The following is a 24,354-nucleotide window of genomic DNA, read 5'->3' as shown; positions in this document are numbered from 1 at the left end:
ACGCTCTCCACTCACAACCCTGTGGATAGCAACCACGCCAGGCCCCCCCCACAGTGATAGAATTCCAGGGCCCAGTCGCAACTGCGACAGTTGCGACCCTGATAATTCCGCCACTGGCTTTGGGTCAATTATTTTTATGCTTTTTTTTTAAAATACATTTTTCAACTGTTGTTTTATATTCCTTTTTTTTTATATATATATTCCAGCTGGGCGAGTTGCATGTTTCAGACTGTGTACATTAGCTTTCAAGCTGCCACCAAACACTGCCCTAATATGGTAGTAAACGGGTTAGAGAAAAAAAATCTGGACCCCCTGTAGATTTAAGCCAAAATGTGCTAGTAAGCACCACATACTAGCACAATATGTCAGACTTACCTATAAAACGGATCCCTCCAGTGGCACACTGTCACCGCTGACAGGGATTCTATCTTCCTTCTGGGTTTGCATTCTCCAGCCATTTGAATGGCCAAGCCGTGATGACATTACAATCGTGGCACGGCACCCTCAATGGACAGAATACTCGATTGTACCATCCATTGAGAGCACAGTGCACATGTGCTGGTGATATCACTGGCTGCTACACATTGGAATATCTCCTAAATGGAGCATGTTTAGAATTCTAAACGTTCTGGATATTCACTGTATTTACAGGTAAGTCTTATTATAGTTGGTAAGGTTGAATAAAGATACCAGTCCATCCAGTTGAACCTGTGTGGGTGTGGGGGTGCGTGTGGTACTGTAAAACTGTTTAAAGGATTAAAAAAAGAAAAATCCATTATACTCACAAAGGAGATAAAACACAGACGTTACAATGAGTAAGACACCACCAGACGCATATCCATTGGATAGGGTGCAGCTAATGCCTTTTGAGGGCCATGTCCTCATTTTCAGAGCTTAGAAGGCATGGCCCTCGAAACACGTTAGCGGTGCCCTGTCTGATGGATATGCGCCTGGTGGTGTCTCATTCACTGGAACGACTGTGTTTTATCTACTTTGCGAAAATAAGGGATATTTATTTTCTTAATTAATTAAAGATTTTTACAGTAATGCACTAGGCTGGTGTACTTTCTTCTTATGTTTGTGTTTTAGCATTGGGTTTTCCAAAAATGAAGAGGACAGGAAAGCTTCAGTGCATACATTGGTGGTTCTACCTGGTGGTAACCTACAGTGGTCCAGTGGTATTGTTTAAGGTGCAAGATTTGTCCATTTGGATTTCATAATGATTGGACTACTGGGAAGATTGTCATACCTGTAGCGTGGACTTTGTGCACATTTATGGGTGGGTGTGTGTGTGTATTATATCTCTACCACTTCCCATATTCCTGTATATTATGTTCAATAAGATGCCCATCTAAGAGTTTTTTTTTTAAATTAGAGACATTACCCGCTGAAACCACGGATTATGCCCGTATTGCTCTAACAGTAAAAAATCCCTTACACAGTTTAAGATTGAACCGCTTCTACTCCAAATTCATTGAGTGTCTTCTTGAGTGACCCGAGACCGAATAGTTTACTCCCTATGCTGAAATCACCATTAGGATGTTTGTATATCACCATCATATCTCCCTCTTGTACTGTAGGCACAAGATTAAACCGCTTAAACCCAATAATCAAGCCATAAGATGCATCACTAATTTGTCCCTTGAAAAAGCAAATCTCTCTATTGCTGCAGTAATTTACACACATATTGTATCATTGTTTTACAAAAAAACATGTAATTCATGACTAAGGAATCCCAGAGTACTATGGGTTAGCAAGGCAGAGGAAGCTTGCCTTTCACTGATTAAAAACTTGGTATTGTGCCATCTGATGAGGGAGGAGCCACCACTGTAATGGCTCTTTGAGTTCTATAAACAATTACCTTTTTTCAATAAAGATGAAGCCGACACAAACTGCTTAAAGAAGATTGCAGGTCCTTGATTACAGACTATAAAATAATCATATCCAAGATTTTATAATTACCTTGATTAAAAAAAATTAAACACTACTATATTCTATTTTTTGTAGCCTTTCTTAAAAAAAAAATTAAGAAATGTACAAACCACTATACATTTTCATTGAATACAATAAACTCTTTAACAAAAACTCAAGTTTTTGTTGATGAGTTTGATGAAAGGTAAAAAAAATAAAATAGTGGTAATATTTTGAAGTAATAGCTATGGGTGTGGTTGGATTTACAATGGTCTATCTGTCGGAGTGCCTTGCTAATAGCAAATCTCTACATTCTTCTACATATAGCTAGCACAACAAAGATCTGATTTGCTTGGTTCCATACGTTACAAATGTAGAGCCTCTCCTGCACAGCAGATCTGCTGACACTTACAAGAGCATGCAGATGATATAAATTGCTGCTGCAAGACAGGACAACCCACTACTCACCTGTTGGCTCTGAAAATACAGCATACATTTTTTTTTTTTTTTATAGAAAAAAAAAAAGGAGTACACAAACTCCTCTCGGTTTCAGCAGTTACTGTCATCTGTATTGATTTGCATAACAGCCAAAAGCTCCACTTTAATTGCAATAGCATGTTGGTACCATCAAATGTCTTACCTTTGATAATGTATCTTTTAAGGAATCACTTTTTCTGTTAAAATCCTCTTTTTGGTTAAGCATATGTAATTCTAGGACATCTCTGTAAAATAAAACATGGATCCTGACTTAGACAGGGATAGGGAAAATCCACAATAAAAAGTTGTCCTAAAAAACTCTCTGCAAGTCCACGGGGTCTATTTATAAAACATTTGTTGCAGGAATGTCGGCAACATTCGCTCAAGCTGAACGACATTTCACTGTATGCTTTGTCATAAATTAATTCTTGTATCATCAGCTCCATCTACTGGCTAAAACGTGGTATCGTTTCATGAAATACCTCAATGATAAAATATACTGCATTTTGGCCACTAGATGGTGCTGACGATACAGGAGGCGCTGACGATATAAGAATTAATCTATTCGAAAAAAGGGAAAATTTCCTTCAGCTTACAGGAATGCTTCTGACATTAGACCAACAAACGTTTTATGAACAGACCCCCAAGCGTCAGGCTCAGAATAGTTAAATAAGTAAAGTCAAATCAAAACTCGAGGTGCAGGAAGACTAAACAAAACCAGTTTATACCTACGTAATATTCTTCCACTACTTAAAGAACCTCGATCATAAAAAAATAATAGGCTTATAATTGTATGTAGTGAATACATGAGATGATCGTATTCGGTAAATGAATTCCTTGTTTGATTTTACGTGCCTTTTTTTATACTTCTCTACACTTGCATAGCCAAGTTTTTCCATTAATATTTCATTTAAACCATGTAAATTTACCAAAATGTAAACCAAAAATAAATATATAAACCAAGATTTAAACTATGTGAATAAAATGTGTGAGCAGCTGCACATTACAAATCATATTTTCCTATCTTTCAAATGAAGCAAGAAATCTTGATCTTTAAGAAATCTAATTTTTCTTACATTTTTATACTGGACCAAGAGTAGAGGTGTCACACAAAGGTGGCTGTAAAAAACTGCCAAGAAGATTGGGGTTCAGATTTTGGACTGTTATATTGTCCTTGTACACACTCACATTTTGTTGGACAAATCCAGAGATTGTTTTTTCTGAAGGTCTAGTTTATTCGTTAGTCTTCCATGTGAAGCTTGAAGGAGTAAGATCTGATTTCTCACTGAAGATACATTCTGTGAAGCACAAAAACATGTATTTCTGTTGGCAGGCATTATTAGTATAACATTTTAAAATAGTATAATCAAAGCTATTACATTTTTGAATTTAAAGGCTAAGTTCAACTATAAAAAATAATAAATGCACATTTTTTTTTGCAGGTAAAAAAATGTGCATTTATTTTATATACCGTATTTAATCGACGTATAACACGAACAGGCATATAACACGCACATTAATTTTAAGAGCGACGTTTCAGGAAAAAAATAAAAACTTACATTTTAAATAAGGAACTTTGAAGCAAAATAAAAAAAAAGAGAGGGTATGACAGGGTCACGTAAATTTGTTGTGCCACATCCTAAAACATCACAACAAAGAAAAGGGGGTCCCCTGGGGGTGGACTTTTAAGGCACGTACAAATTATAATAGTATACAAATTATTTTATTACATAAAACCAAACAAAAGGTAATTGAATATACAGTATATATTAAAAAGTACACCAACAGGTATATATACAACCAGTATTGATGCTATGTCGTATCATTCATTTGAACAGAAAACACCCTACGCATTTTTTGGAGCTTGGAAAAGCGCGTCCTTCTTCAGGGGTGTGTGGATACAATGTTTCTGTAGAATAATACTGTTAACATATATGACAATAGCCGCTGGGCACCATTTGATAAAAGAACAAACAATTGTACAGGACCATATGGGTATATTTGACTCCGCCAATGCCCGAAGTATATGCCCCAGTCTATCTCTATTCAATAAAGTGTTGTAGAGATCCTGCAGGAGTGGTGTGAAAACAGGTCTTCAGTCCCCTGTTGGGGAAGAAGATTTTTTTCATATGGACTGGGACTTTTATAGTTGTTTTACCCAGAATAACACTTCACCATATGGAGTTGTGGGAGAGGATGAGAGGTCCGTCCAGCCGGCGTCCTGCCAATAAGGTCTGCACGGACGGACCTCTCATCCTCTCCCACAACTCCATATGGTGAAGTGTTATTCTGGGTAAAACAACTAGAAAAGTCCCAGTCCATATGAAAAAAATCTTCTTCCCCAACAGGGGACTGAAGACCTGTTTTCACACCACTCCTGCAGGATCTCTACAACACTTTATTGAATAGAGATAGACTGGGGCATATACCTCGAGCATTGGCGGAGTCAAATATACCCATATGGTCCTGTGAGAATGGTACAATGAGAATCTCCTATGATGGACAGAACAGTTGTCCAATGGCGGCCCAGTAGAAGGAATTTATATTATAGAGGCCACCAAGTAAACAGGAGATTCTCACTGTATGTAATCTGACGGTGCTCGTCCCATCCCCCTCCCTGTCCCCTCTGAGTCAGCTAAAATTGAAGTATTGCCATATAACATGCACATGCTATTTTCTCCCGATTTTCAGGGTGAAAAAGTGCGTGTTATACACCAATAAATACAGTATTTTTTATCTTAGGAGCCTGTAAAGCATTACACTCATAATCAACATATCACGGGTGCAATGTCAGCCACCTACAGACTCTCAGTATACTGTCTGCCCATACCTCCAGTATGGCCAGACAATATACTGAAGTCCAGGAAAATCAATGAACTACAAGAGCGCTCATCAGAGCCTTCACAGTTCATTAAGAATTACAAGCCATCTTGCCAGATGGTACTTGCAGTCCATTCATTCACAGAACTCTGTATTTGAATTGTAACAGTGGGTGCAGAGAGAAGATCTCCCTGCCTGCTGTCACAATGGGGGATTGGGTCAGGGTGCCACCAGGTGCTTTAGTAATGTTAACCATGAATATGGGTGTAACATCTAACTTGTTACTAAAGGTGAACTTATCCTTTAGCCTGGGTACACACTGATGTGAATTTACAGCGGGAACACACAGATTCGTAGGTCATGTACAAAGCATAGTATTATTCCGTGGCTTGCGAATTTGGTGCAAGAAAAAAAAAGGGTCCTATGCTTGTTGACTGTGGCTGCGATGTGAATTCCTATGGCGCAGTGTGAATTTTATCTTCATAGGCTTCAATAGAACTTGCAGTAAACTTGCAGCACACAGTTCACATCTCTGCCAATTGTTCACTGTCTATCTCTTGAAATTCGTAGTAAAAATCGTGGTAAATTCACACTTGTCTACATTACATAGCATCGCAGTAGTGTGAACCTAGGCTCAAGCTGGCCATAGATGGCCAGAAACATGTCCAAATCAGCAAAAATTTGCAAATACCATCTGGCTTGACAATAGCCAGGCAGGGCTGTCTTTAAGGCAGGGCAAAAGGGGCAGCTGCCTTGGGCCCTGTCATTGTTGCGGGGCCCAAAGCAGCTGCCTCATACTTGCCAACTATCCTGGTTTAAATTCCCTCGTCCCTTGAGGTTTTAGTCCCGTGCTGTGTCCCAATATCTCAGTGTGAAGTGCTCCTACTAATGCTACCCAGCTCTGCCCTATTGTTGTGTACAGATCCTGTGTTTACATGTAAATTACTGGCATTCATATATAAATAGCAGTGGCCGGCAGCATTGATATGTATATCATGCCCCTCTGAGGTAATATCCACAGTAATCGCTAGCAACCAATCAACAAGCAGAAATCATGGGCTGTAACCTCTAGCAACTAATCAGTGAGCCATAATGTGTGCTGTAACCTCTAGCAACCAGTCAGTGAGCGGTAATGATACACTGTAACCTCTGGCAACCAATCAATATAGCTGCCTGATCTGATTCAGTAAACCGATTTTGAGTCTAGCTGCTATTTATTGTATGTCTCAGAGCAGGTGGAGAGCGAAACTGCATGGGGGCGCCCCCCCCCCCCCCCCAAGAAAAATTTTGCCCGGGGTCAAATCAATATTAAATGATGGCCCTGTAGCCAGGGGGGCAATTATCAGACAAATTGGGGTTGATTTACTAAAACTGGAGAGTGCAAAATCTGGTGCAGCTCTGCATAGAAAACAATCAAAAACCAGGTTTACTTGAAGTTAGAAGCTCATTGGCTACCATGCACAGCTGCAATAGATTTTCTCCAGTTTTAGTAAATCAACCCCATAGTGGCTGCATCCTTAGGTGCTGCGGCTGCTGAATACAACAGCCATCCGTGGAAATTCCTTCATCCCACTAATTGATGGAGGAATTAAATTATTTTCTCTAGGTCAGCTAGCAGGCAGAACAAGAGAAAATCTAGCTGTGTATAGGCTACGGCCTTTTGTTTGCCACTGGGGGGATTTCCATTCACTTCCTGTCCCAAAGCCACATTAAGATAGAGGAAATCTCTACACCTGGAAAGGAAATATCCTCAAAAATAGGTGTCACTGCAATAGGCATCCCCATTGGAAGATTTCCCTGTTATTTCTAATTTGGTGAAAAATTATGGGTTTTCTGACACTTTGGGGTTAATTTACAAAAACTGGAGAGTGCAAAATCTGGTGCAGCTCTGCATAGAAACCAATTAGCTTCCAGTTTTTTGTTTTTTTTTGTCAAAGCTTAAGGCTTCTTTCACACGGACCGTTCAGGTCCACCTGTCAGTTTTTTAAGTGGACCTGAACGGACGCTCCATAGACCTCTATGGAGCGACAGATGTCAGCGCTGACATGTCCACTGAGATCAGACCTAAAAAGATCCTAAAAAGTGTGATGGAGGAAAACCCTATTTTTCCATCCGTTTGTGGATCGGATCAGATGAAAACAAACTCTACAGTCTGTTTTCATCCGATCCCCCATAGAGGAGAGCAGCACTCTGACAGGTTGGTCCCTGCACAGTGTGCAGAGACAGACCTGTTATCTGGCTACTCAGCGTGGATAGACGGAGCGATCCCCTGCTGAGCAAAGAAGAGCCCGTACACGGACACATCTGTGTGAAAGGGCCCAGTCACTGGCCCTAATTGAACAAGCTGAAGTTAGAAGTTGATTGGCTACTATGCACAGCTGCACCAGATTTTGCACTCTCTTTTTTTAGTAAATCAACCTCTCTGTCCAGGTGACCAAGGTGCATGGGCCACCCTGCCACCTCACCCTTGGGTGGCTCTGATGCTCTATTTAAGCATTAGAAGCCCATATAATTGGGTTTGTGATAGCATTCTTACTTTCTGACACCCTACCTGTGCTCCTGCTAGTCCCTGACCTTTCTATTTGCCTTGTTGACCCCTGATTGAATTATTGATTACTCTTCTTGGATTGCTGCCTGCCTTGACCTTGGACTTGTCTTCTGGATTATGCTTGCCCACTGTCAGCCCTGATTTTAGAACGGTTTACTGGACATGCTTGCCCGCAGCCAGCCCTGACCTTGGACAGTCTTATGGGCTGTCTCCTGCGGAGTCTCAGGTCCTGCCAGACCAGCTTCAAGACAACAGGTCCTCTTTTTCTCTCTTTACTCTGTCAACCAAGTAACAGTAGGTCTGCTTGCCTTAAGGGAATGGGGGCTTCTATAGGCATAAGAAACACTTGTTAAGGGGCGTGGCTTAGCGGCTGATGTAGGAGGACGTGTGTGCCTGGAGCTCCGCCGGCCATCCGTGCTATTATCCTTTCCAGGCTTGCCCCAGACCGCTGCTTTTTATATTACTGCTCCACCGGCCACCAGGAGACACTCGGACCTCCACTGTACCCGCTGAACAGCCGCTGACATGTCAAAACGACACAACGGAGGCAAGATACAGACGGACCCCCCCCCGGCCAAGATGGCGCCAGCACAAGGCGTGCAGCCAAAGACCAGTATAAGGAGGCCGCACAGAAACTCCTGTATGGGGGGAAAACTTACAAGGATGCCCTTGCTGGCCAGCCTGCAACAGGAGGCACCCCTGGAGGGTCTCCAGAGGTGGAATAATATCTACGCCTTGGGAATCCCGGAGCGGGCTGAGGGTAAAAACCCAGTAGACTTAATAGAACACTGGCTAATCTCTACATTTGGCAGGGAATCCTTCTCGCCACTTTTTGCGGTAGAACGTGCCCACAGAGTTCCCACTCGTCCATTACCTCCGGGTAACCACCCAAGACCCTTCCTGTTTAAACTACTTAATTACAAGGATCGGGATGCGATATTGTCCAAAGCAAGGAGCCTGCCTGGCAAAATGGAGATTGATAATTCCAGAATCTCACTGTTTCCTGATTTTTCAGCTGAGCTGAAAAAAGAAGAGCAACATTTAATGACGTCAAAAGAAGGCTCAGAGATCTAAACGTACAATATGGCATGCTATACCCAGCCCGATTTCTCGTCACTGCCCTTGGTGCGACCCACTTTTTTGACCGACCTGTGGCGGCCGCACAATGGTTGGCAGGGAAGACAAAGCACTCAGATGCCAGACAGCAACGTCCACCATCATAATTTGGGGCCCAGTTGCAACAAGCAAGATGGAATCACATATATACAAGACCGGCGGAGTGAGAAGGACATTGTGATAGTTATCTAACCACAAGTTGCTCCATGTCACCTGCACATGTGAAACCCTATCTGTCACCTAGAAGCAATTTCTATGGGAGTTTCCTTGCCCCCCCCCCCGAATGTACATGTTGGGGGCTTTTTCTACTTTAGCCTTACAGGCTGAGAGCCCTGTTGGCTCCGCAAATGATATCTTAACGGTTTTACATTTTTTGGTTGTTTTTTCTTTCTGTTTCCTTTTTTTCTTCAGGACAACACGGAGCTACTTCTGCGACTTCCTGCCAGATCTTCCACTAATGGGCTATATAAGGGTGCCTCAGGTACTGCTGTAAACAGGATAATCATAGATGTCGAATTAAGGTCAAATGCACTTACTTGCTTTAGCTTACTTGCATTGGTGCCCATGCTATTTATACATATAATCGCAGTACATACAAATGTCGGCTACTATTAAGCTCCTATCATGGAACGTCAGAGGGCTAAGTAACCCTGTAAAAAGACTAGCAGTTCTGAGACACCTTAAAGCAATGGGGGCAGGAATTGTATGTCTGGATCCCTAGGCGCTGGTTTGACAAGATAGACTCCCAGTTTAGGAAATATGGCGCAAAAAGATTGCCAGACTCAGCTTAACTACTCGACAATATAAAAAAGAAGGAGGACAGGCAGTACTGCATGCTAGAACCTACTTCCTGGCCTCCCAGCTACAGCAACTGGGTGGCTGGGGACTGGAAGACCCCCTAGAACCAATACTTAAAATATTGGGTACCTCTACAGACGACTGTATAGCACTCTCCAACCTAGAGGCAGGATATACACACCTAGACAGAGGTTCACCTACCATAACCCTATTAAATACACTATGGCCGCACGTTAAATGCTTACTACAGGTCCGCGGTTTTCTAACCCTCATTCCCATCTGGGGTAATGCAAACTATAGCGAGCTATTAAAGCTTAAGGGGTTTAACAATTGAAAGGAGAAGGGTATCCAATTCTTGTCACAATTGTACAGCGGACATGTTCTAAAATCCTTTATGGAGATACAGGCGGAGTTTGGCATACCACGTAATGAATTTTTCAAATACCTACAATTGAGGCATGCATTACAATTGCAGTCCCGACTAACGCCACTCTGACTGACTGACCATGCCATTGTGCAATTGATCCTAATGGAGAGTGAAAAAAAAGGTATGATATCTAGAGGGTATGGCATTGTTCTTATTGCACTTCAGCACTCTACCGGACTACCGTGTAGGCGAAAATGGGAGGAAGATCTGGGACCAATGGATGAAGAGACGTGGAATCTCTGCCTCGCCTCCGCCCCCTTGGTCTCAGTGTCGGCCTCCCAAAAACTGTCACATTTCTATTTACTGCAGAGAGTCTACAGAACACCTGCCAAGCTACATGGTTGGGACCTCCGTGATACACCCTTATGCCCTAAGTGCATGAGGGACCATGGCGACGTCCTACATATGTTCTGGAGGTGTCCAAAACTGGTTTGTTACTGGAATGGGATCCTCTAGGTTATTTCTCAAGTGTTTGCGGTCGTCATTCCAAAGAATTCCGTGGTATGCCTGTTGGGAGCCCTGGATGAAAATAAGTTGACTCCAGCCGCCCACACGGCAATAATCCGACTACTTTATGTAGCCTGGAAACTAATAGCACAATTATGGATTACTCCCAGGGTCCCCACCAGGCAACAATGGATCAATCAAGTAAACAAAATGTTAATAAGGGAAAAGCTGGCCTACAGCACAGAAATGCACCACAAAAATGTTATACAATGTGGCAGGATTGGCTGGATATTCCGGGACCGGTGCCTCATCAGATGATTAAATATAGATTATTAAAGGGATAAACCAGATATGACAGAACCTATGGTCTGGAGAATTATTACCGGTACTTACCGGTTGCTCATGGGTGTGGACGAAGATGGGGGGATGCACCCTGTCAAAAAGTAGTAGGTATCTGGAGCTCAGGTAACATACCCAATCCTGTAGCCCGTATGTGTTGTGTGTTCTGAAAGTTTTTTACGTTTTCTGTTTTATATTTTTCTTTGACTTTGTTTTTGATTCACACTGCTACTAGTAGTGTGTAAAACCTAATGTATAATTTTCACTTGAGGACCACTGAAACATGTATGTCCGATGTTGACTGCTTTATTGTGTTTTGACATTGTTTGATTATCTATGGCAAGTAACAATTCAATCTTTAATAAAAAACTTTTCTGATTAAAAAAACAAACACTTGTTAACTATAGTTCCTGACCCAAGTATCAGGCAAAGAATCGCACCAATATATTACTTACATAAGACCAGAAAGTCCTTCATCATCTCCCACTTACCTCTTTCTCACTATTAACTTTCTCCTCCACATCAAACAGCACAGATCTCTGCTGGTTTAAGTATACCTTCTTTTCTGCATTTCTGGCATCCTGGGCCTCAGTCTTCTTTTGTGTTTCTAAAATCTGAGTAACAGAAAAGACGGTACAGATAATGAGCATCTTATGCCTCATACATTTTATTCTCCTTTTTTGTTTTTCACTTAAAAAAATTTACATATACAGCAAGCTATAACCATAGCAAACAAAGTTATCTCTTGGCAAATAACAAAAATGGAATTAAAAAAAAAGATATATATTTTGGACATTAGTTAATTGGAAAATGCACAATTTCAGCTGTGGGGAAGGAGAAAAGTGTTCAATAAATGACACATCTGTGAAATTAGATATAGAAGTGCAGCATTTAGGAATGATTTATAATTCCGCGGATGATATAAAAGTTGCTTGGTATGACAGGTCCTCTTTCAGGAGCCTGTGTGTGTCAATGGGTTTATGTTCGCATCAGACATGTTTTGCATTCCTATACAGGTCTTTGGGAGGTCAGCTGCAGGTCAAATGCACCAGTCAATGGATTCTAAATAATCTAATGCCACGTACACACGACCGGACTTTCCAGCAGACTAGGTCCGACCGGTCTTCCAGATGGACTTTCAGCGGAGTTCCAACAAACTTTCCGAAGGAACGGACTTGCCCACACACAAACAGACTAAGTCTGTTTGAAAGTCCGTAGGCAGGACTAAAAAAAGGAAGTTCAATAGCCAGTAGCCAATAGCTTCCCTTCCGTCCTATTTGGTCCATCGGACCAGCATACAGACGAGGGGTTTTCCTGATAGGAATTGAGTCCGTCGGACAGATTTGAAACATGTTCTATTTCTAGGGCCATCGGATTTTTTTTTAAATGAAAAACGATCAGATTAGCCCACACACGATCGGATTGTCTGATGGACTGATTTCGTTGGACCTAGTCTGCCGGAAAGTCCAGTCGTGTGTACGCAGCATTGGAACCACCTCACACTGATGCCTTTGACACAAGCTCAAACCCGGTTGACACAGACCCTTAAAGCATAACTCCGGGAACACTAATTGTACTGATTATACTAATCCCAGCATGCAAACAAATATAATTACAATATGTAGAATAAAGCTAGTATGTTGGGAATCTATAACTGCTATGACCTGGGTAAGTTCTTTTACAAATGTTTTTATTGACAGATTGTAAAGACATAGAGAACCAACTGATTGAGACAGTTATCCGGAGTGCACAACATAACTCGGACAATAGCTCCAAAATACAGTAGGATATTGTAAATGAAAGTTAGAATAAGTAAAATATGAAATAATTAAACTGATCTAATGTATAAATATGAAACTCAAATGTTTCTGAAAGGTAGAATGCGGTTTTTGGAAATAACAAAAGAAGAAAATCTAAGGGGGCCGAACCTCAGGAACAGTGGGGAAGACCTCTGATCTAGACATGCTCTCAGTCATTCAACCGAAGGAATGTCAGTCAACTGAGGTATATGTAAATATATAGGATTAAGAATACCTCCCAGAATAGGTAGAAGGGGGTTAAAAATAAGGGGAGAAAAAGAGGGGAAAGTGGCAAAAGTGAAAATGGGAAGAGAAAAGGAAAGTGGAAAAAAAGTGGTCTCAGAGAACAATGCACCTGAAAAATGCCATAACGTCAGTAACATATGGTCAAAGTGCGAATGATCGGCATAGGATATCCAGGGATGCAAAAAACACAGAAACTTGTCATGGGAATTAGACAGTATAGATTATAAATTTCTCATTGACCATAACATTGTTCATGCAATGTTTAACTGCTTCGAAGTTGAGAGCAGGCGTTTTCCAGGCCCTTGCTAGTAAGCCTCATTGCAAGAAAGAGGTGCATTGCGAGTTTGCTTTTTGCCTCTAATAAGGACTCGATAGGATTAAAAAGGAAGGCCTCACATGGGTTCCTCTTTACATCTGAGTGAAATAATTTTTGCAATCATGCGTAAAACACGGATCCAAAGTCTAGTCGACATAGGGCATTACCACCAGATGTGGGCCATTGTACCTGGCTGGGTACACCTGTGAAAGCAAGTGCATGGATATTGGGGAATTATGTGAGCCAGCCGAGCTGGAGTATAGTACCAGCGGTATATGACCTTATAAGCATTTTCCAAAAAGGTGACAATTCTGTAACACTAGGTAGCAGCCTGCAGCATAGTCTGCCAGTCTTCAGGTGCCAACTCCACTGCTAATTCGTGCTCCCAATGTTGCTGGATAGAGCGCAATGGTGGTTTCCTAGAGGAAACAATTGACGAGTATATCAAAGAAATTATGCCCGTGGAATGTGGACGCGACTTGCATATGCTTTAGAAAGCCGCGTCGGTATCGAACGAGGCCTAAGAAGCTGCTGGATAAAATGATGGGCCTGTAGGTAGCGGAAATGTTCTTGCAGCGGTATTTTGTGCGACAAGAGGAGCATGTAGAATGTCATGATCCTAGTTGGGGTTAGCAGAGAGTGTATCTGAGAACCCATTTTCTGTTCACCAATTGAACTGGCCTGAGCTGATCACACCAGGGGGAAATAGTGGGAAGCACAATAGACATAAAAGAGGTAGATGAGGTGAGATCACGCCTGTCGAGTATTTAGAGTCCCAAAGCTGGAATGTATGGAATAAAAGAGGGACTTATACTTGTAGGGCAAGAAGTAGGAGGGAGTCATGGTTAAGAAGACAGGGGAGTCGGATGTGAGTCTACCACATCAATAGTGGCCCATCAGGGTAAGTGGTAAGTCTCATGTAAGTGAGAGATAGGATCGAGATTAGCTGCGACATAATAATCTTTAAGATTAGGAACTAAGAGGCCTCCATTGATCCTACGAATAAACACATTTGTTAACTGTAGGCCAGGAAAAACCCCACAGGCACTGGTAGGACCCAGAAAGCATACAACAGTTTAGTGAGGTACGTCATCCTAACTGTGTTATATCTGCCAAACCATGACAGCAGTAGATGGCTCCAAGACAGCAACAGGTCCAACAGTGCTTTGAATAAAGTGGGGAAATTAGCCGGATATAGGCCCTCATAAACTGGGGTTGAACGAATTCCTAGGTACTAACGGGTAAGTTCATTGTGCCTGGAGTTAGGCATTAAGCATATCCATAATGGATTGTAATAAAATCAGATTCAACGTATTTATAGAAATAATATGCTATACATAAAACAAGTACCATCACAATGATCAAACTGCAGATTGAGCGATTTTAGTTTGACAATACACACCTGAGCTTCTAGGTTTTCCTTTTCTGCAGTAAATTGTTTTTTTTCAGTGACCATATCCTCAGCTAGATCTTCAGTCTTGTGCTGGTACTCAATGACAGCTTCTTCAGCCTCCTTCCGCTTGCTGTGAGTCTGGTTCACTCTGATGCTTTGATGGGCCTTGTCTGCCATCTGCTGGTTGAGCAGATCAACTGCTTTTTGATGTTCATTCCACAGTGTTCTTCCTTTAATTCTAGAACAGACACAATTACGGTACCATACAGTGCTCCCAGCCTAATAAGACAACATGTAATGATCAACGAGTCATGGTTGTTATAAAAAAAAAAAAACTGTATTAATTGTAGGTAGGTGCATTTTAAAACTGTTAAAGTGGTAGTAAACGCCGCTTTTTCACTTGTATAAAGCTTATCTTTATTATACTGGAGTAGGGATGAGCCGAACACCCCCCGGTTCGGTTCGCACCAGAACTTGCGAACGACCCCCGCGTTCGGTACGAACGTTAGAACCCCATTGAAGTCTATGGGACTCGAACGTTCGAATTGGAAAGTGCTAATTTTAACGGCTAATATGCAAGATAGTGTCCTAAAAAGGGTTTGGCGACCTGCCTCCTGCCTCAGGGGACATGGGTCACTGCAAAAAAAAGTTTTAAAAACTACCGTTTTGGTGGGAGTACTGATTTTAATGACGATTAAAGTGAAAAAAAAAAAAGTGAAATATTCCTTTAAATATGGTGCCTGGTGGGTGTCTGTAGTATGCCTGTGAAGTGCCACGTGTTTCCCGTGTTTAGAACAGTCCCTGCACAAAATGACATTAAGGCCGCGTACACACGGGCGGACTGTTCGCCCAACTTTGTCCGCTGAACAGTGTTTGGGCGGACAGTCCGCTCGTGTGTGGGCTTTCAGCGGACAGTTTCAGCGGACAGTTGGACGGACAAGGTTTTTCGGAAATTCCGAAAAACTGTCCGCTGAAACCTTGTTTGAGCGAACAGTCCGCCCGTGTGTAGGCTTGTTCGTCAAACAAAGTTGCGCGCATGCTCAGAAAGGATTTTCACGCCGAAAGCTATAATGCAGTGTATAGGACGTCGTATTTTTCGTCCCGTCGTACGTGCCGTTCACGTCATCGCGCACGGTTTCAGCAAACTGTTCGTTCGTCGTGTGTGGCCATGTCCGTCCATGCTAATTTTGAGCGGACTGTTTGCCGAAACTGTTGGACGGACAAAGTTGGGCGAACAGTCCGCGCGTGTGTACGCGGCCTAAGCGGAAATAACACCATTTAAAACTGCTTGCGGTTTTAATGTTATATCTGGTTCCTGCAATATGGTTGAAAATCATTCAGAAAAATGGCATGGGTAGCCCTCCCTGCCCATTACCAGCCTATTTGGGTCTTGTACGCATATTAAGGGGAACCCTGTACCCATATTAAAAAAAAGGAAATGCGTGTGGCCCCCAGGCCCTATATACTCAGAACAGCAGTATACAGGCGGTGCAAACAAGACTGGGACTGTGTAGGTTTGTTGTGTTAAGTTGAATCTGTTTGTAATTTTCAACTGGTACATTTTTAAAGTGTAGCTCCAGTCAAAAAAAATATTTTTAAGCTTTTTGGAAAACATAGGGAAGGGTTATCACCCCTGTATAATTTGTTTTGTCGTCCATCTTTTTTCATCTCACTTGCTGTTGTCTCCTTCCGTTTGCAAGTAGGAGATGTTTGTAAGTTGGATGTTTGAAAGTAGGGGCCTGCCCTATATGCTCTGCAGAAATGGCGGAACAAGGTGTTGGTTTTGCAACAACATTGTAAGCCCTCAAAATGACTCTTGGTGGGCGCTGGAGCGCCCTGCTGTGAACGATTATATCAAGAATTGTAATTACATGCCATTGTTGAACAGTGGTAGAAAAATTGACCTTTGGTGGTTGTGGTGCTGGTGCCACAACACTATAAGTCCTCACAGTTACTCTGGGTGGGCACAGGAAGGGGCCCTCCTGTGAAATATTATATCAAGAATTGTAATTACATGTCCCTGTTAAACAGGGGCAGAAAAATTGGGCCTTAGGCACTGGTGCCATCACACTGCAACCTCTGCCATACACTATAGTTTTATTGCAGGAATTAGCCCTGCTGCAAAGCATTGCATCAAAAATTTTACTTAAACGCCCCTGTTAAACAGGGGCAGAAAAATTGGGCCTTAGGCACTGGTGCCATCACACTGCAACCTCTGCCATACACTCTAGTTTTATTGCAGGAATTAGCCCTGCTGCAAAGCATTGCATCAAAAATTGTACTTAAACGCCCCTGTTAAACAGGGGCAGAAAAATTGGGCCTTAGGCACTGGTGCCATCACACTGCAACCTCTGCCATATACTCTAGTTTTTTTGCAGGAATTAGCCCTGCTGCAAAGCATTGCATCAAAAATTTTACTTAAACGCCCCTGTTAAACAGGGGCAGAAAAATTGGGCCTTAGGCACTGGTGCCATCACACTGCAACCTCTGCCATACACTCTAGTTTTATTGCAGGAATTAGCCCTGCTGCAAAGCATTGCATCAAAAATTGTACTTAAACGCCCCTGTTAAACAGGGGCAGAAAAATTGGGCTGCTGGCATCACCCAGAACCAAAAATGTTCTTCCAACATATCAGCGGAGGAGGAAGAGGATAGACAATCAACATAACAGGACAGTCACTCAGCATCAGCATAGGCAGTCTTGAAGGGATGTGGTATTTCAAAAAAAATTATTCGGTTACATCAGCTTCAGGTGCTTGGTAGCTGTGGGTGATCCAAGACTGATTCATCTTGATGAAGGTCAGTCGATCAACTGATTCGGTGGACAGGCGCACCCTGTGATCGGTAACGAAGCCACCAGCAGCACTGAAGGTGCGTTCCGAAAGAACGCTGGATGCAGGACAGGCCAGTAGCTCAATTGCATACTGTGCAAGCTCTGGCCAGTGATCCATCCTCAAGACCCAGTAAGCCAGAGGATTTTCAGTGGGAAAGGTGTCCAAGTCTGACCTTGCCCCTAGGTATTCCTGCACCATGTAAATTAGACGCTGGCGATGGGTGCTGGAACCAATCATACCTTGGGGCTGCGGACTAAAAAATTGTCTGAAAGCATCAGTCAGACGGCCACCTTCTCCACCGCTCCTTCTGGCTGATGCCTCAGCAACACGTTGTCCAGGACCAGGAGTTTGTGACCTCCCAGTCTCTGGGAACGCGTTGCACAGAGCTTTCTGCAAGGCCTCCCGGAGATGTCTCATCCTCTGCTCCCTCTGCGATGGCAAGATAAGGTCGGCAACCTTACCCTTGTACCGTGGATCAAGGAGAGTGGCCAGCCAGTAATGGTCCCTCTCCTTGATCCGAAGAATACGAGGATCCTTCCGCAGGCTTTGCAGGATCAGGGAGGCCATGCAGCGTAGGTTAGCTGAGGCATTCGGTCCGGAGTCCTCTGGGTCACTAAGGACAACATGATCCGCAGCTACCTCCTCCCAGCCACGTACAAGTCCACGTGTTTCTTGGGACTGTAAATCATCCCTATAAGACTGCTGCTGCTGATGCTGAGTGCCAGCCTCCACCTCCATGCTGACACAATCATCCTCCTCCTCCTCTTCCTCCTCCTCACCCTCTTCCTGTGTGATGGGTGGCACAGCAGGAACACTGTCTGGATAAAGGGGGCCTTGAGAGGCAAGGAAGTCCTCCTCTTCCTGCCTCTGTTCTGCCTCAAGTGCCCTGTCCATTATTCCACGCAGCGTATGCTCCAAGAGGAGGACAAGAGGTATAGTGTCACTGATGCATGCACTGTCACTGCTCACCATCCTTGTGGCCTCCTCAAACGGTGACAGGACAGTGCATGCATCCCTGATCATGCCCCACTGGCGTGGTGAGAAAAAACCAAGCTCTCCTGACCCTGTCCTGGTGCCGTAGTCGCACAGGTACTCATTGATGGCCCTCTGCTGCGTGTGCAGCCGCTGCAGCATGGCCAATGTTGAGTTCCATCTGGTGGGCATGTCACATATAAGGCGGTTCTTGGGCAGGTTCAACTCCTTTTGGAGCTCAGCCAGCCGAGCACAGGCATTAAATGATCGGCGGAAATGCACACAGACTCTCCTGGCCTGTTTCAGGACATCCTGTAAGCCGGGGTACCTGCCCAAGAACCGCTGCACCACCAGGTTAAGGACGTGAGCTACACAGGGCACATGGGTCAGTTGTCCCTGTCGGAGGGCGGAGAGGAGGTTGGTGCCATTGTCGCAAACCACCATTCCTGGCTTAAGCTGGCGTGGCGTCAACCACCTCTCGGCCTGCCCCTGCAGAGCTGACAAAACATCCGCCCCAGTGTGGCTCCTGTCCCCCAAACAAACCAGCGCAAGCACGGCATGGCATCGTTTTGCCTGCGTACTTGCGTAGCCCCTGCAACGCCTACGGAGCACCGCTGGTTCTGAGGACAGAGCACTGGAAGAGGCCATGGAGGAAGAAGAAGAGGAGGGGGTGGAGGAGAGAGGTGTGTCACAACCAATAGTAGCATTTTGGAGGCGTGGTGGCGGAACAACCTCCAATACTACTGCACCTTGTCCTGCATCCTTCCCAGCAGCCAGAAGAGTGACCCAATGGGCCGTGAAAGACAGGTAACGTCCCTGTCCATGCCTGCTGGACCATGAGTCAGCGGTAATATGCACCTTACCGCTGACCGCCCTGTCCAGCGAGGCAAGGACATTGCCTTCCACATGCCGGTAGAGAGCCGGAATTGCCTTCCGTGAGAAAAAGTGGCGTTTGGGGACCTGCCACTGAGGAACCGCACATTGTACAAACTCACGGAAGGGGGCCGAGTCTACCAACTGAAAAGGCAGCAGTTGAAGTGCTAGCAATTTAGCCAAGCTAGCATTCAACCGCTGGGCATGTGGATGGCTGGGAGTAAATTTCTTCCGTCGGTCCAGCAGCTGGGGCAGGGACATTTGTCTGCTATAATCGGACGTGGATGTACCACTAGCAGAGTTCCCGGAAGCACTTGGCTGTGACACACCTAATTCTACACCTTCATTCCTCTCAGAGCAGGTTTCAGAGAGGACTGAAGGTCTAGTGGGGTTGGAGATGCCAGCTGATGAGGAGCAAGGAGAGGTCCGCTTTGATCTTTGGTGTGGGTCTTTGAGGTATGCTTGCCAACGAGCTGCATGGCAGGTCAACATATGTCTGGTCAAGCATGTGGTGCCCAAGCGGCTGATGTTTTGGCCACGTGAGATACGCTTGAGACATATGTTGCAAATAGCAGCGGTGCGATCTGATGCACTCGTCTCAAAAAAGGCCCACACCAAAGAACTTTTAGAATAACGCGCAGAGGAAGCGCTCTGCGCAGGCGGAGCTCTGCGGTGTGATTCAGTCGGTGTGCTGCCCCTAAGCTGGCCCCCGGAGGGCATCCTGCCTCGTTGGACATGTGCCTCCTCCTCCTCCTCCTCCCTCCTTCCAGGCACCCACGTGGAGTCAGTGCCCTCATCATCCCCTCCCTCTTCATCGCTGTAGCAAACCTGGCAGTATGCTGCAGCTTGTGGAACATGACTGCCAGATTGCTGTCCTTCTTGAGCATCCCCTCTCTCTGTGCTCACGCTACTGCCTTCCTCTAGCTGAGTGTCATCATCAGAGCCCACCAAACACTGGGCATCCTCCTGGAGCATGTACCCAACACTGTGCTCAAAGAGTTCAGGAGACTCCTCAGGAGGACGTGGTGGGTCTAGGGAAGGAGTCACTGATGATGACATTGAGAGGAGGGGCGACGATGTGTTGGCAGCTGCTTTTCTACTACCCTGAGACTGGGTGAGAGAGGATGAGGAGGATGAAGAGGGCTTGGTCATCCACTCTACCAAGTCGTTGACATGTTGCGGTCCAACATGTCCAGCTGCAGAAAAGAAGGACAAGCATGTCCCATGGCCACGTGCTGATGACAATGCACCGCGTCCACGACCAGCACTGTTGTCTCTAGACACAGAGCCTGCTTGCCCTCTTTTATCGGCTCGCGCCTGTCTGCCTCTCCTTGCTGGCCTTCCAGACATGGTAATGGCCTGAAGGGAGTTGGGTAAAACAGTAGTTGGGTAGTTTATATTGTGCTGGAGGCACACAACACCCACTAACTCCTGCAGATGCCTTTTTTATAGAACAGCAGAGTTAAAGGGGTATATACAGATGTATACTGTGCTGTGCTGGAAGCACACACAACTTCCAATAACTCCAGCAGATGTCAATCGGGCCCAAATAGAGAACAGCTATGTAGGTGGATAATAGCGGTATGTACTGGGTACAGAGCAGGCACACAGCACGCACTATCTCCTGAGTGACACTGCTGACTGCAAGTTCTATTGTTAAAGATGGACCACTAGCTATATAGGTGAGGTGAATATCACGGTGTATACTGCGGTCAGGGCACGCAGACAATAACAAGAAAACAGCAGAGTTAAAGGGGTATATACAGATGTATACTGTGCTGTGCTGGAAGCACACACAACTTCCAATAACTCCAGCAGATGTCAATCGGGCCCAAATAGAGAACAGCTATGTAGGTGGATAATAGCGGTATGTACTGGGTACAGAGCAGGCACACAGCACGCACTATCTCCTGAGTGACACTGCTGACTGCAAGCTCTATTGTTAAAGATGGACCACTAGCTATATAGGTGAGGTGAATATCACAGTGTATACTGCGGTCAGGGCACGCAGACAATAACCAGAAAACAGCAGAGTTAAAGGGGTATATACAGATGTATACTGTGCTGTGCTGGAAGCACACACAACTTCCAATAACTCCCGCAGATGCCAATCGGGCCCAAATAGAGAACAGCTATGTAGGTGGATAATAGCGGTATGTACTGGGTACAGAGCAGGCACACAGCACGCACTATCTCCTGAGTGACACTGCTGACTGCAAGCTCTATTGTTAAAGATGGACCACTAGCTATATAGGTGAGGTGAATATCACGGTGTATACTGCGGTCAGGGCACGCAGACAATAACAAGAAAACAGCAGAGTTAAAGGGGTATATACAGATGTATACTGTGCTGTGCTGGAGGCACACACAACTTCCAATAACTCCAGCAAATGACAATCGGGCTCAAATAGAGAACAGCTATGTAGGTGTATATAGTGGTATGTACTGGGTACAGAGCACGCAGACAGCACGCACTAACACTACTGACTGCAAGCTCTATTATTAAAGCTAGATCACTAGCTATATAGGTGAGGTGAATATAGTGGTGTATACTGCGGTCAGGGCACAGACAGTAACCACTACACAAGAGCAAAATAGTAAATCAGCCAAAAACGATTGGTGTGTAACTGTGTTGAAGGTACACAGAACACCCACTGCTTCAGATGCTAACAAACACTACACGAGGCCGCCTGAAAGGCAGCTTTATATAGTGTGGGGCGTGCACTACACAGTCTGAGCTATGATTGGCCACAGGCAGGATGCCTGTGGCCAACCATTGCTCTTCCCGCCACTGGCGCTGCGATTGGCCAAGCATGCGGGGTCACAGTGCATGCTTGGCCAATCGTGAGACAGCAATGCATTGCGCCATCGCAGTGCATTGTGGGCCACACGAATTTTGCCGCGAACGGCCCAAACGTTCGGAATTCGGCGAACGCACGAACGACCGATGTTCGAGTCGAACATGCGTTCGACTCGAACACGAAGCTCATCCCTATACTGGAGCATAGAAGCCACCGTATGGTTCCCAAAAGAACTTATAGGTATAGTCTTTGCCCAGTCTTGTCTATAAATCAGCCCTGGGATTCTTTCATTCTCTATAAAGATTACATGTGTTAGAATATATTGCACACTAGTTTTATTTTTTATCTTACCATTCCTGAATGCAGAAAAAAAATAGAAGACTATATTACCCAAGAGAAGAATTCAGTTCCTCAAAATCCAGTTGTTTCTTCTCAATGTTTTCCAGTTCCAAGGTCATTCTTCTCAGTTCATTCTGTAACTGCAGCATCTCCGAGGAGACACACTCCCGAGCGCTTGTGACCGCAGCTAAGTATAATGACAAATAATTCAACATACAGTACTGGGTCTATGGATTTAAAGCCAACCCAAACATTTTATTTTTTATTTTTTAATAGAGTACTCACGTTTAGCAGCGTTTCGTTTACAAGCGTTTTTAATGGAGAAACATTTTTGACTATTTTCAATGTAAAACACACTTCTAAACACAAATACGGCTAAACACAGCATGTAAATGCAGCACAACGGATGTTTTTAACCACTTGCTTACTGGGCACTTAAACCCCCCTCAGTCCCAGACCAATTTTCAGCTTTCAGCGCTGATGCACTTTGAGTGACAATTGCGCGGGCATACAACACTGTACCCAAATGAATTTTTTATCATTTTTTTCCCACAAATAGAGCTTTCTTTTGGTGGTATTTAGTTACAGCTCGGAGTTTTATTTTTTGCTAAACAAACAAAAAAAGATGCAAAAAAAAAAAAATCATGTTTTAATAGTTTGTTATAAAATTTTGCAAACGGGTCATTTTTCTCCTTCATTGAAGTGCGCTGATTAGGCGGCACTGATAGGCTGCATTGGTGGGCACTGATGGGCTGCATTGGTGGGCACTGATGGGCTGCATTGGTGGGCACTGATGGGCTGCACTGGTGGGCACTGATAGGCATAGTTAAGGCGGCACTAATAGGCACAGATAAGGCGGCACCGATGGGCACAGATAAGGCGGCACTGATGGGCAAAGATGGGCACAGATAAGATGGCACGGATGGGTGGCACGGATAAGTGGCACGGATGGGTGGCACGGATGGGCACTGATAGGTACCACAGATAGATGGGACTGATGGGCACTGATAGGTGGCACTGATAGGTGGCTCTGATAGGTGGCACTGCTGGGCACTGATGGGCGGCACTGCTGGGCACTGATGGGCGGCACTGCTGGGCACTGATGGGCGGCACTGGGGTGCAGCACCTTTGAGGCAGATTGGGTGGCACTGTGGGTGGCACTGTGGGGTGGCACTGTGGGTGGCACTGTGGGTGGCACTGTGGGCACTATGGGCACTGACAGGGGGCACTGACGGGGGGCACTTACTTTTTCTTTTCTTTTACTTCAGGATGGCACTGCGGGAGGCAGGTGGGCACAGGCAGGTGGCAGGTGGTCCCTTGTATTGATGGCCGTGATCGGGACTGATGTCCCGATCACGGCCGCCGGTGATCGGCTTTTTTTTTCTCTCCTCGCGCTGTCAGCGCGAGGAGGAATAATAGCCGATTACCGGCTCCGTTCTATCACATGATCAGCTGTCATTGGCTGACAGCTGATCACGTGATAAGGGGTCGGGATCGACCCCTTACACGGATCGGTGATCAGGCGAGTCTCACGGACTCGCCGATCACAGAGCGCGCCGCGCGCGCCCCTCAGGGGGCGCGCAGGCCGCTCGTAACCAGGACGACGTCAATAGACGTAGTCCTGAAAATGTAGGTCCGCGCTAATGCCGTCATTTGGCAATAGCGCGGATCTGAAGTGGTTAAAAGTCGGTTATTTTCTGTCAAGTTAAATCGTTCAAGAGAGGTTTTAAAACATCTTGTGTACACAAAGCCTTATGCCGCATACACACGATCGGACTTTCTACCAACAAAACCGTGGGATTTTTTTCCGAAGGATGTTGGCTCAAACTTGTCTTGCATACACAACGTCACACAAATGTAGGCCCAAAATTCCAAAGATGAGAACGCGGTGACGTACA

The 24,354-nt window shown here is 44.7% G+C and overlaps 1 protein-coding gene across 3 annotated transcripts in view; it reads right to left on the bottom strand.

Moving 5' to 3' along the window:
• The window catches only part of CCDC175 (coiled-coil domain containing 175), a 103,467-nt gene that overhangs the window by 49,615 nt on the left and 29,498 nt on the right, over positions 1–24,354 (bottom strand). For all 3 annotated transcript variants that reach the window (XM_077464395.1, XM_077464396.1, XM_077464397.1), the window contains exons 4-8: positions 22,508–22,643; positions 14,647–14,875; positions 11,375–11,497; positions 3,577–3,686; positions 2,552–2,633 (exon numbers count right to left, since the gene is read on the bottom strand). In XM_077464395.1, coding sequence (XP_077320521.1) covers positions 2,552–2,633; positions 3,577–3,686; positions 11,375–11,497; positions 14,647–14,875; positions 22,508–22,643 — 680 coding nt within the window. The remainder of the gene's footprint in view (positions 1–2,551; positions 2,634–3,576; positions 3,687–11,374; positions 11,498–14,646; positions 14,876–22,507; positions 22,644–24,354) is intronic.

This window comes from Lithobates pipiens, unplaced genomic scaffold, assembly GCF_037356315.1.
Source record: "Lithobates pipiens isolate NorthernLeopardFrog02 unplaced genomic scaffold, aLitPip1_a1.2 Scaffold_30, whole genome shotgun sequence".
Classification (NCBI taxonomy): domain Eukaryota; kingdom Metazoa; phylum Chordata; class Amphibia; order Anura; family Ranidae; genus Lithobates; species Lithobates pipiens.
This window is presented reverse-complemented; position numbering and strand designations above follow the sequence as displayed.